Source organism: Centruroides sculpturatus, unplaced genomic scaffold (assembly GCF_000671375.1).
Source record: "Centruroides sculpturatus isolate CEXI.00-Female unplaced genomic scaffold, Cexi_2.0 scaffold999, whole genome shotgun sequence".
NCBI lineage: Eukaryota > Metazoa > Arthropoda > Arachnida > Scorpiones > Buthidae > Centruroides > Centruroides sculpturatus.
In genome coordinates this window covers 91,057-104,645 of record NW_019385237.1, presented here as the reverse complement: position 1 = coordinate 104,645, position 13,589 = coordinate 91,057, and the positions used below count along the sequence as shown (strand labels likewise).

The 13,589-nt window shown below is 30.8% G+C and overlaps 1 protein-coding gene and 2 pseudogenes across 1 annotated transcript; 2 read left to right on the top strand and 1 right to left on the bottom strand.

Annotated features, from left to right (window-relative positions):
* Nucleotides 1-4,783, top strand: LOC111636550 (annotated as a pseudogene).
* Nucleotides 4,784-5,138: 355 nt separating this feature from the next.
* Nucleotides 5,139-13,589, top strand: part of LOC111636548 — a 14,136-nt pseudogene continuing 5,685 nt past the window's right edge.
* LOC111636547 (glutathione S-transferase 1-like) lies at nucleotides 8,195-10,679 on the bottom strand. The gene is made up of 5 exons (XM_023381828.1): nucleotides 10,462-10,679; nucleotides 10,090-10,148; nucleotides 9,877-10,018; nucleotides 9,621-9,785; nucleotides 8,195-8,357 (listed from the first exon to the last, which is right to left on the bottom strand). Exons 1-5 carry the CDS (start codon nucleotides 10,600-10,602, stop codon nucleotides 8,196-8,198), a joined length of 669 nt encoding a protein of 222 aa, XP_023237596.1. The 5' UTR covers nucleotides 10,603-10,679; the 3' UTR covers nucleotide 8,195.

Genomic DNA, 13,589 nt, shown 5'->3' with positions numbered 1-13,589 from the left:
ACTGTATAAAACGAAGTGGCACAGTGTCAGGAGTGTCAATTACATTGTCTATTTACTAGAAACAACATTAAACATGCCCATCGATTTGTATCTTATGGAGGCGAGTGCACCTTGCCGTGCAGTTTTGATGACCGCCAAACAACTGGGTATCGATCTGAACAAGAAGCCCATAGATCTAACGAAACAGGAGCAACTTAAACCCGAATTTATAAAGGTAATTTCTCTTCCTAAATCCTTTAAAAATATTGAATAAATTTAAGATATTTTATACAAAAATGTGGGGTAATATACCGCGTGAGATGAGTTTACAACTCTTGAAATTTTGCCAACTTTGGCTTCCACTAAGTAGCTAATTGTACGAAGAACAATTGTCCTTGACAGCAGGAAGAACCACAATGCTTTAATTATATTTATACAGTAAGCGAAACCTGAATAAAACGGAAACCTGCTAAATCTACCGGTTTAACACGGGCCGGTTTACACAGGTTTTACTATATAATTCTGAATATAACTTTTTTAATTACTAGATGAACCCCCAACATACCGTACCAACTCTTGACGATAATGGCTATTACGTATGGGAAAGGTAAGTTTGAATATATTTTCTACACACGGTATTCTATAAAATACAAATTTATAATGTTATTAACATTATAGCCGAGCCATTCTAACATATTTGGCCAACAAATATGCTCCAGATAATAACATATATCCAAAGGATCCTCAGAAGAGAGGGGTCGTTGACAGATTACTGTACTTTGACTTGGGTGTCTTGTACAAAACTTTAGCGGATTATTCTGTGAGTTATAACTTAAAAATCTGTTCTTCTACATGATTTGTATGAAGATAATTTTACATTTTGTGTTAAAATATTAATATTAATTTCGTAGTATCCAGTTCTTTTCATGGGTAAGGAGAAAGATCCAGAGAAGGAGAAGGCCTTTGAAAATTCTTTGAAATTCCTGGATGGATTTTTAGAGAAATCGACTTATGTAGCTGGCGATAATTTAACATTAGCCGATTTATCGATTTTGGCTACAATAACTATTACTGAGGTAATTATTTTCTATATAAAATCTTTTGCTCGCTTTATATTTTCTAGATAATATTCTTTAGGCATAAATTAACTTTTATATAAATTAATTTTATTTAAATCTACCGAAAATATGTCGACTCTAAGATGATAAAAGTATGATAAAAAAAACACACAAAGGGGTGCTGGAAGGTAAAGGGCGATAGGGAGTGTTGGAAGACAAAGATATGTTTTTATGTAATCCCTCTTGCAGAAAACCTTCCATTGTTTACACCGTGTATTTTTTGGGGAGTAAATAAACTAATAACTTAAATAATTACACTTATATAACAAAATATCTTAGAATTTAAGTTTAAAATATATTCCCTTAATGATTAAATAATGTCAGATAAGATTAGAAATATAAAATTATTATCTTTATTTCTTTTGTTTAGACAGGTTTTAAACAGGAACTCTGTTTAAATTTTTACAATATACAGTGACGTTTTAATATTATAGTGGTATATACCCAACGAGGTCGATATAGACCCCCTGGGAGTCAATGGAATTTGAAAGGATTCGATGGATCTCGAGGGGTCAATTAAAATTCATTAACTGATTTAATAATATATTATTAACGGGTGATCATGAGATCAAATACAAGAAACAAGATAGGAACCCCTGTATTAAAAAATAAACTCCAAGTTAAAAAAATATAGCTTATAATATACAATAAAACCTGTACAGGACGTAATTCGAATAAAACGAAAACCTGCCTAAACGGAAAAATACTTCAGAACAAGTAATTTTGTACGGTTTAAAAAAAAAAAGAAAACCTGTTCAAAGCAGAAACCTTCTCAAAGCAAATAATTCCGGTTTAGACAGGTTTCCGTTTTAGACAGGTTTTATCGTATTTCGATTTCTTTTTAAACTTAATTTCATTTAATTTCTTTCTATCTCAGGTATCCGATTACGATTTGAGTGCCCATCCTCATCTCCATGCTTGGTACACCAAACTGAAAAGTCAGTTACCCTATTTCAAAGAGGTTAATGAACCAGGTTTACGACAATTGAAAGCGTACATCGAAATGAGAAAGCAAGAACACAAAAAATAAATTCTTAAATAATAATAATAATAAACCAAGAAATCATGTTTAATTATTATTTAATTCAAATTTGTGTACTTTTCTTTATCAGTCAATAAAAGAATAATTGTATTTACTATATGATCTTGCATTGTTTTCTGTATTTTTTTAATGACAGTTTAAGTAAGAATAAATAATCTCGCACTGAATTACTGTATAACCTGTCCGAAACGGAAAAAGTCTTCGGTAAATGATTTTCTATGTAAAAAAAACGACCTGTTTAAAAAGGAAACAGGAGAAAATATTCTATTACGGTTTACACAGGTTTTAGTGTAATTAAATATATTTTATATATATCGTCCTTGTTTTTTTATCTGGCTTACGGCTTAGAAGTGTGTAGAAAGTTGATAATAGCTTTCCTTTTGCGTCATATTATACTAACCAATAAAAGATTGATACAGATACACGAAGCGAACTGTACAAAACGAAGTGGCACAGTGTCAGGAGTGTTAATTACATTGTCTATTTACTAAAAACAACATTAAACATGCCCATCGATTTGTATCTTATGGAGGCGATTACACCTTGCCGTGCAGTTTTGATGACCGCCAAACAACTGGGTATCGATCTGAACAAGAAGCCCATAGATCTAACGAAACAGGAGCAACTTAAACCCGAATTTATAAAGGTAATTTCTCTTCCTAAATCCTTTAAAAATATTGAATAAATTTAAGGTATTTTATACAAAAATGTGGGGTAATATACCGCGTGAGATGAGTTTACAATTCTTGAAATTTTGCCAACTTTGGCTTCCACTGAGTGGCTAATTGCAGGGAAGAACAGTTGTCCTTTACAGCAGGAAGAACCACAATGCTTTAATTATATTTATACCGTATAACCTGTTCAAAACGAAACCTGAATAATACGGAAACCTGCTAAATCTACCGGTTTACACAGATTTTACTATATAATTCTGAATATAACTTTTTAATTACTAGATGAACCCTAAACATACCGTACCAACTCTCGATGACAATGGCTATTATATATGGGAAAGGTAAGTTTGAATATATTTTCTACACACGGTATTCTGTAAAATACAAATTTATAATGTTATTAACATTATAGCCGAGCCATTCTGACATATTTGGCCAACAAATATGCTCCAGATAATAACATATATCCAAAGGATCCTCAGAAGAGAGGGGTCGTTGACAGATTATTGTACTTTGACTTGGGTGTCTTGTACAAAACTTTAGCGGATTATTCTGTGAGTTATAACTTAAAAATCTCTTCTTCTACATGATTTTTATACAGATAATTTTACATTTTGTGTTAAAATATTAATATTAATTTCGTAGAAACCATTTCTGTTCATGGGTAAGGAGAAAGATCCAGAGAAGGAGAAAGCCTTTGAAAATTCTTTGAAATTCCTGGATGGATTTTTAGAGAAATCGACTTATGTAGCTGGCGATCATTTAACATTAGCCGATTTATCGATTTTGGCTACAATAACTTTTACTGAGGTAATTATTTTCTATATAAAATCTTTTGCTCGCTTTATATTTTCTAGATAATATTCTTTAGGCATAAATTAACTTTTATATAAATTAATTTTATTTAAATCTACCGAAAATATGTCGACTCTAAGATGATAAAAGTATGATAAAAAAAACACACAAAGGGGTGCTGGAAGGTAAAGGGCGATAGGGAGTGTTGGAAGACAAAGATATGTTTTTATGTAATCCCTCTTGCAGAAAACCTTCCATTGTTTACACCGTGTATTTTTTAGGGAGTAAATAAATTAATAACTTAAATAATTAGACTTATATAACAAAATATCTTAGAATTTAAGTTTAAAATATATTCCCTTAATGATTAAATAATGTCAGATAAGATTAGAAATATAAAATTATTATCTTCATTTCTTTTGTTTAGACAGGTTTTAAACAGGAACTCTGCTTAAATTTTTACAATATACAGTGACGTATTAATATTATAGTGGTATATACCCAACGAGGTCGATATAGACCCCCTGGGAGTCAATGGAATTTGAAAGGATTCGATGGATCTCGAGGGGTCAATTAAAATTCATTAACTGATTTAATAATATATTATTAACGGGTGATCATGAGATCAAATACAAGAAACAAGATAGGAACCCCTGTATTAAAAAATAAACTCCAAGTTAAAAAAATATAGCTTATAATATACAATAAAACCTGTACAGGACGTAATTCGAATAAAACGAAAACCTGCCTAAACGGAAAAATACTTCAGAACAAGTAATTTTGTACGGTTTAAAAAAAAAAAGAAAACCTGTTCAAAGCAGAAACCTTCTCAAAGCAAATAATTCCGGTTTAGACAGGTTTCCGTTTTAGACAGGTTTTATCGTATTTCGATTTCTTTTTAAACTTAATTTCATTTAATTTCTTTCTATCTCAGGTATCCGATTACGATTTGAGTGCCCATCCTCATCTCCATGCTTGGTACACCAAACTGAAAAGTCAGTTACCCTATTTCAAAGAGGTTAATGAACCAGGTTTACGACAATTGAAAGCGTACATCGAAATGAGAAAGCAAGAACACAAAAAATAAATTCTTAAATAATAATAATAATAAACCAAGAAATCATGTTTAATTATTATTTAATTCAAATTTGTGTACTTTTCTTTATCAGTCAATAAAAGAATAATTGTATTTACTATATGATCTTGCATTGTTTTCTGTATTTTTTTAATGACAGTTTAAGTAAGAATAAATAATCTCGCACTGAATTACTGTATAACCTGTCCGAAACGGAAAAAGTCTTCGGTAAATGATTTTCTATGTAAAAAAAACGACCTGTTTAAAAAGGAAACAGGAGAAAATATTCTATTACGGTTTACACAGGTTTTAGTGTAATTAAATATATTTTATATATATCGTCCTTGTTTTTTTATCTGGCTTACGGCTTAGAAGTGTGTAGAAAGTTGATAATAGCTTTCCTTTTGCGTCATATTATACTAACCAATAAAAGATTGATACAGATACACGAAGCGAACTGTACAAAACGAAGTGGCACAGTGTCAGGAGTGTTAATTACATTGTCTATTTACTAAAAACAACATTAAACATGCCCATCGATTTGTATCTTATGGAGGCGATTACACCTTGCCGTGCAGTTTTGATGACCGCCAAACAACTGGGTATCGATCTGAACAAGAAGCCCATAGATCTAACGAAACAGGAGCAACTTAAACCCGAATTTATAAAGGTAATTTCTCTTCCTAAATCCTTTAAAAATATTGAATAAATTTAAGGTATTTTATACAAAAATGTGGGGTAATATACCGCGTGAGATGAGTTTACAATTCTTGAAATTTTGCCAACTTTGGCTTCCACTGAGTGGCTAATTGCAGGGAAGAACAGTTGTCCTTTACAGCAGGAAGAACCACAATGCTTTAATTATATTTATACCGTATAACCTGTTCAAAACGAAACCTGAATAATACGGAAACCTGCTAAATCTACCGGTTTACACAGATTTTACTATATAATTCTGAATATAACTTTTTAATTACTAGATGAACCCTAAACATACCGTACCAACTCTCGATGACAATGGCTATTATATATGGGAAAGGTAAGTTTGAATATATTTTCTACACACGGTATTCTGTAAAATACAAATTTATAATGTTATTAACATTATAGCCGAGCCATTCTGACATATTTGGCCAACAAATATGCTCCAGATAATAACATATATCCAAAGGATCCTCAGAAGAGAGGGGTCGTTGACAGATTATTGTACTTTGACTTGGGTGTCTTGTACAAAACTTTAGCGGATTATTCTGTGAGTTATAACTTAAAAATCTCTTCTTCTACATGATTTTTATACAGATAATTTTACATTTTGTGTTAAAATATTAATATTAATTTCGTAGAAACCATTTCTGTTCATGGGTAAGGAGAAAGATCCAGAGAAGGAGAAAGCCTTTGAAAATTCTTTGAAATTCCTGGATGGATTTTTAGAGAAATCGACTTATGTAGCTGGCGATCATTTAACATTAGCCGATTTATCGATTTTGGCTACAATAACTATTACTGAGGTAATTATTTTCTATATAAAATCTTTTGCTCGCTTTATATTTTCTAGATTAAAGTATTAATAGATTAATCCTTAACTAGGAAAAATAATGTAATTAGATTTAACCCACGACCTTACGTTTATAACCATACAGTAAATTTTATCTTTCAGCATGAATTTTGTAATATTTATGTTAATATCAAGTTTAGACTTGTCTAGATTTTTCATTGATTTATTTTAAATTTATTGAAAGATTTTATAATATTCTGTAGGAGAAAATTAACTTTTATATAAAATAATTTTATTTAAATCTACACGAAATATATATATATATATGACGACCCTTAAGATAATAAAAGTATGATAAAGAAACACAAGGGGAGCTACTGTCACCTGAGGACGGTAGAAAACACAAGGGGCGCTGAAAGACGAAGGGCGACATGGGGCGTTGGAAGAGAAAGATACATTTTTAACATTATTTTCTGGTGTGTCAAGAAGGCAAATTTGAGAACACTTCCTTGTATTTGATATAAATTACAGTAAAACTATTCCAAAACAGAAAAATATTCGGTACCGTGCGAGTCTGGCCACAGGTTTCGCTGTATTTCGAAAGATCTGGACGATTTTTTGTCATTATTAATTTTAATATCTAATCCCTCTTTCACAATACCTTCTACTGTTTACACCGCGTATTTTGGGGGGAGGGTAATTAAATTAATAACTTAAATTCTTAGACTTACATAACAAAATATCTTAGAATTAAAGTTCAAAAAATATTTCCATAATGATTAAATATTGTCAGATAAGATTAGAAATATTAGCTATTGTCTTGATTTTTTTCTAGACAGGTTTCCTTTTTATTTAGTTTCCTTTTAAACACGGACACTGCTTAAATTTACACAGTCAAATACAAGAAATAAGTTTGGGAACCCCTATATTAAAGGATAAACTCAAAGTTAAAAAAATACCAAAAATATATAATATAAATTAAAACCTGTACAGAACGGAACCCGAATAAAACGGAAACCTGCCTAAACGGAAAAATTCTTTAAAACGCAGCAAATTTTGTACGGTTTAACCTGTTCAAAGCAAAGAAACCTGTCAAACCGGTAATAATTCCGGTTTAGGCAAGTTTTCCTGCATTTAATGAAATACAATAAAACCCGCGTAATAGCAGGTTACCGAATATTCTTTCCGGTTAGGCAGGTTTCCGTTTTAGACAGGTTTTATTGTATTTCGATTTCTTTTTTTAAACTTAATTTCATTTAATTTCTTTCTATCTCAGGTATTCGATTACGATTTGAGTGCCCATCCTCATCTCCATGCTTGGTACACCAAACTGAAAAGTCAGTTACCCTATTTCAAAGAGGTTAACGAACCAGGTTTACGGCAATTGAAAGAGTACATCGAAATGAGAAAGCAAGAACACAAAAAAATAAATTCTTAAACAATAATAATAATCCAATAAAATTATTTTTAATTATTATTTAATTCAAATTTGTGTATTTTTTTTTATCAGTCAATAAAAGAATAATTGTATTTACTATATGATCTTGCATTGTTTTTTGTACAGTAAAACCTGTATAAACCGGAATAGCACGGTACCGAATGTTCCGTTTTAAACAGGTTTTACTGTACAACAGTTGACCCCCCCTATAACACTGTTGATAATTCCGTTTTATATGAATTCCATGTTGTACGAGTCACTTAGATTTTACAAATACGTGAGCAGTTCACAGCCCGGCACACGTATTTGTAAAATCTAAGTGACTCGTATAACATGGAATTCATATAAAACGGAATTATCAACAGTGTTATAGGGGGGGTCAACTGTTGTACAGTAAAACCTGTTTAAAACGGAACATTCGGTACCGTGCTATTCCGGTTTATACAGGTTTTACTGTACAAAAAACAATGCAAGATCATATAGTAAATACAATTATTCTTTTATTGACTGATAAAAAAAAATACACAAATTTGAATTAAATAATAATTAAAAATAATTTTATTGGATTATTATTATTGTTTAAGAATTTATTTTTTTGTGTTCTTGCTTTCTCATTTCGATGTACTCTTTCAATTGCCGTAAACCTGGTTCGTTAACCTCTTTGAAATAGGGTAACTGACTTTTCAGTTTGGTGTACCAAGCATGGAGATGAGGATGGGCACTCAAATCGTAATCGAATACCTGAGATAGAAAGAAATTAAATGAAATTAAGTTTAAAAAAAGAAATCGAAATACAATAAAACCTGTCTAAAACGGAAACCTGCCTAACCGGAAAGAATATTCGGTAACCTGCTATTACGCGGGTTTTATTGTATTTCATTAAATGCAGGAAAACTTGCCTAAACCGGAATTATTACCGGTTTGACAGGTTTCTTTGCTTTGAACAGGTTAAACCGTACAAAATTTGCTGCGTTTTAAAGAATTTTTCCGTTTAGGCAGGTTTCCGTTTTATTCGGGTTCCGTTCTGTACAGGTTTTAATTTATATTATATATTTTTGGTATTTTTTTAACTTTGAGTTTATCCTTTAATATAGGGGTTCCCAAACTTATTTCTTGTATTTGACTGTGTAAATTTAAGCAGTGTCCGTGTTTAAAAGGAAACTAAATAAAAAGGAAACCTGTCTAGAAAAAAATCAAGACAATAGCTAATATTTCTAATCTTATCTGACAATATTTAATCATTATGGAAATATTTTTTGAACTTTAATTCTAAGATATTTTGTTATGTAAGTCTAAGAATTTAAGTTATTAATTTAATTACCCTCCCCCCAAAATACGCGGTGTAAACAGTAGAAGGTATTGTGAAAGAGGGATTAGATATTAAAATTAATAATGACAAAAAATCGTCCAGATCTTTCGAAATACAGCGAAACCTGTGGCCAGACTCGCACGGTACCGAATATTTTTCTGTTTTGGAATAGTTTTACTGTAATTTATATCAAATACAAGGAAGTGTTCTCAAATTTGCCTTCTTGACACACCAGAAAATAATGTTAAAAATGTATCTTTCTCTTCCAACGCCCCATGTCGCCCTTCGTCTTTCAGCGCCCCTTGTGTTTTCTACCGTCCTCAGGTGACAGTAGCTCCCCTTGTGTTTCTTTATCATACTTTTATTATCTTAAGGGTCGTCATATATATATATATATTTCGTGTAGATTTAAATAAAATTATTTTATATAAAAGTTAATTTTCTCCTACAGAATATTATAAAATCTTTCAATAAATTTAAAATAAATCAATGAAAAATCTAGACAAGTCTAAACTTGATATTAACATAAATATTACAAAATTCATGCTGAAAGATAAAATTTACTGTATGGTTATAAACGTAAGGTCGTGGGTTAAATCTAATTACATTATTTTTCCTAGTTAAGGATTAATCTATTAATACTTTAATCTAGAAAATATAAAGCGAGCAAAAGATTTTATATAGAAAATAATTACCTCAGTAATAGTTATTGTAGCCAAAATCGATAAATCGGCTAATGTTAAATGATCGCCAGCTACATAAGTCGATTTCTCTAAAAATCCATCCAGGAATTTCAAAGAATTTTCAAAGGCTTTCTCCTTCTCTGGATCTTTCTCCTTACCCATGAACAGAAATGGTTTCTACGAAATTAATATTAATATTTTAACACAAAATGTAAAATTATCTGTATAAAAATCATGTAGAAGAAGAGATTTTTAAGTTATAACTCACAGAATAATCCGCTAAAGTTTTGTACAAGACACCCAAGTCAAAGTACAATAATCTGTCAACGACCCCTCTCTTCTGAGGATCCTTTGGATATATGTTATTATCTGGAGCATATTTGTTGGCCAAATATGTCAGAATGGCTCGGCTATAATGTTAATAACATTATAAATTTGTATTTTATAGAATACCGTGTGTAGAAAATATATTCAAACTTACCTTTCCCATACGTAATAGCCATTATCGTCAAGAGTTGGTACGGTATGTTGGGGGTTCATCTAGTAATTAAAAAAGTTATATTCAGAATTATATAGTAAAACCTGTGTAAACCGGCCCGTGTTAAACCGGTAGATTTAGCAGGTTTCCGTTTTATTCAGGTTTCGCTTACTGTATAAATATAATTAAAGCATTGTGGTTCTTCCTGCTGTCAAGGACAATTGTTCTTCGTACAATTAGCTACTTAGTGGAAGCCAAAGTTGGCAAAATTTCAAGAGTTGTAAACTCATCTCACGCGGTATATTACCCCACATTTTTGTATAAAATACCTTAAATTTATTCAATATTTTTAAAGGATTTAGGAAGAGAAATTACCTTTATAAATTCGGGTTTAAGTTGCTCCTGTTTCGTTAGATCTATGGGCTTCTTGTTCAGATCGATACCCAGTTGTTTGGCGGTCATCAAAACTGCACGGCAAGGTGCACTCGCCTCCATAAGATACAAATCGATGGGCATGTTTAATGTTGTTTCTAGTAAATAGACAATGTAATTGACACTCCTGACACTGTGCCACTTCGTTTTATACAGTTCGCTTCGTGTATCTGTGTCAATCTTTTATTGGTTAGTATAATATGACGCAACAGGAAAGCAATTATCAACTTTCTAGACACTTCTAAGCCGTAAGCCAGATAAAAAAAGAGGAAAGGTTTCAGAATGATTCATAGGATGACCATGCATTATTTATTAAACTCTATTTTATAGATTTTTAATATTAATAAATTTTTATAAATTTAATGCAATATTTTATTATATAGGTCTAAATATATTTTATTATGTAGCCCTATATATAGGCTTATATATTTTAATAAATAAATTTAATTACACTAAAACTTGTGTAAACCGCAATGGAATATTTTTCCTGTTTCCGTTTTAAACAGGTTGTTTTCTCCATAGAAAATCGCTCTGTTCCGAAGAATTTTTCCCGTTTAGGCAGGTTCCCTTTTGTTTTTAATTGGTCAGTTTCCGTTTTAGACAGGTTTTTTAAATTAAAATTTAATATTTTAAAAGGAGTTTTTGAAAAGTTTATCGCAATTATCTATAAATAAATTTTATTTTCGGTCGTTTTTTTACAGTAAAACCTGTGCAAAACGGTACCTGAACCTGCCTAAACGGGAAAAATTCTTCGAAACGGAGCGATTTTCTTTGTTAAAAAGTACCTGTTCGAAACGGAAGCATGCCAAAACCGGAGAAACTATTCCGTCCCATTCCGGCTTATACAGGTTATACTGTACATACTTGCTACTCGAATATTTTTGATAAATGCTATATATTAATTTTAATTTATTTCTGCTTGATAAATGTTATATGTAAATATTTAAAATAATACATTAAATCTCTAAAAATATCCATTGTATTTTATCATACAGCTGGCATAATATGTATAGCTGGATTTAAATTAATTATAATAATAAACTAGAGATAGGTAAGTGTATTCTTTCGTAAAATTAAAATTACTTATTCAATGTTTAGTGTTATTTTAATCTCTTCTCGAGATTAACGAAGTTCGGACGGACGGACAGACGGACGATAGTGAGAATGTATAGGTCTAAATTGCTCTAAATTGTTCTATTGTATGATTTATTTTCTATTTAATTTGACTTTATCAGTTAAAAAAAAAGATCCTGAAGCATTGGTATGTTAGTTCTGTTACTTCTGTAAGTTTCCATGTATAAGGGAATTAACAAATAGTCTTTTCAGTCTTTAATAGTTGGCTTCTATGCGTGGATAATCGCTGATGTCATAATCATTCAGCTGGAATAACAAAACACACATGAGTAAACATGTTCCTATTCACAAAATACATAAATGAATTTACAGGTGCGGAGCCTTGAGACACAGCACACACACACAAAAAAAATGATTTGTTAGGCTAGTGTAGTATTCGACTAGCCTTAAATAAGTACGTTTCACTGTCGAAGTATTTGTTTTTTAAGAGATGACGTGACTTTATGTTTGTGTCGGAAGTTCTTGTATAGTTAATTGGAGTCTTTTGTCTCTAACGTTTTTATATATGGTCTCGGATTTCATTTATATAACTCCCTTCTCGAGATTGAGGAATGACAGATAAACAGACAAACGACAGGGATTTATAGGTCTACAATTTTGTCAAATTGTAGCCTAATAGTTATAAACAAATAACATAATAATAATGGAGGAATAGCCGGGTGGATAAAAGTACTAAACACTTGTCGCGGGTTCGGCATCGTGGTCTAGTCACGTGAGTTTTCGGTTTTTTTTCACGTTTGTAATATACTTAAATAGGGGTTAATTTCTCGTAGAAAGTCTTCCTCTTTCAACAGATCGCCCACGTATACAAACAAAGGAGCAGGAAGAAAAATTGCGTGTTTTAAGTCACTGCAAGTTTAGTTTTATTAAAAATATATGCTAAAAATCCCTTTAATCAAGTTTGTCTTCACTTTTTACCAGTATTATTAATTTAAGAATTAGTTATAAAAGGTTCCCTCCCCTTTATATCCTATAGAATTATACAAGTTTCCATTTTATTCAGGCTCCGTTTTAGACAGGTTTTACTATATATTTGATAATTTCGAAAATATCTAAACAAATTTGTAACAAAATATTTACTTTTTAGAATTTTTTTCTCCCTGTTATTAAGTTAATTTTCTTGACATTCTGGTCTAAACCAATATTCTTTACCGTCCAATAACTGAAGGGAGAGTCGATGTCGATAGTCATTGTCTTCCTCTAGATATTGTTAATGAAATAACGAAAAGATTCGAACTGACAGTAGACCTTTCATAGATAAAAAAAAGAAAGAAACAAAAAACAAAAAAATAAAAAAAAGACTCGTGCGGTGTTCGGTTAACTTTGACACAAAGTTTATCTGATTATAAGACAGTCGTCGAACACTACACGTCTGCATTTATCAGACATAATAAAAAATTTTTACCGTATGTATATAGATAAATCGGATTTATTAGAGTTAAAAATTATGTAATTAATTAATAATATTCAATAAAGTCTAGGAATAGTAGCAAATTCCTTAATTTGTTTCTAGTATAATAGGGTTTGTGTGAGGGAGTAGCCTGAATTCAGGTGTGGGTCTGTCATTTTATTACAATATAAGCCTTGTTTTTCTTGACATACTAGAAACAATATTTCCTTGGATGATAATAAATTAATATAGACGAAAAGGCAAAAAAAAAAAGAAAAGAACTTTTACTAATTGAGGGGTGGACCAAAAGTCAGTTAACCGAAATATATTTTATTTTAAAAACGTTTAAATTGTGTTGAATCAATAACAATGACGAGTAATTGTTACCAATCGATTTTAACCATTCTCGAAACACATGACAGTTAACTGAGTTTTGGATCATAATTAAGTTATTAATCAATTACACGCCTTAATAGCAGTCTTAATAATACAAAACGATTGTAAATTGTATAAATAAAGAGCAATGCCTTTTATTAAGTAGGTTAAA

Excerpts from the sequence above, each read along its gene's own strand:
- LOC111636547 (XM_023381828.1), bottom strand. The coding sequence starts at position 10,602 with ATGCCCATCGATTTGTATCTTATGGAGGCGAGTGCACCTTGCCGTGCA. Across the intron at positions 10,149-10,461 it reads TTAAACCCGAATTTATAAAG|ATGAACCCCCAACATACCGT; the intron begins GTAATTTCTCTT and ends TTTAATTACTAG. Across the intron at positions 8,358-9,620 it reads CTACAATAACTATTACTGAG|GTATTCGATTACGATTTGAG; the intron begins GTAATTATTTTC and ends TTTCTATCTCAG.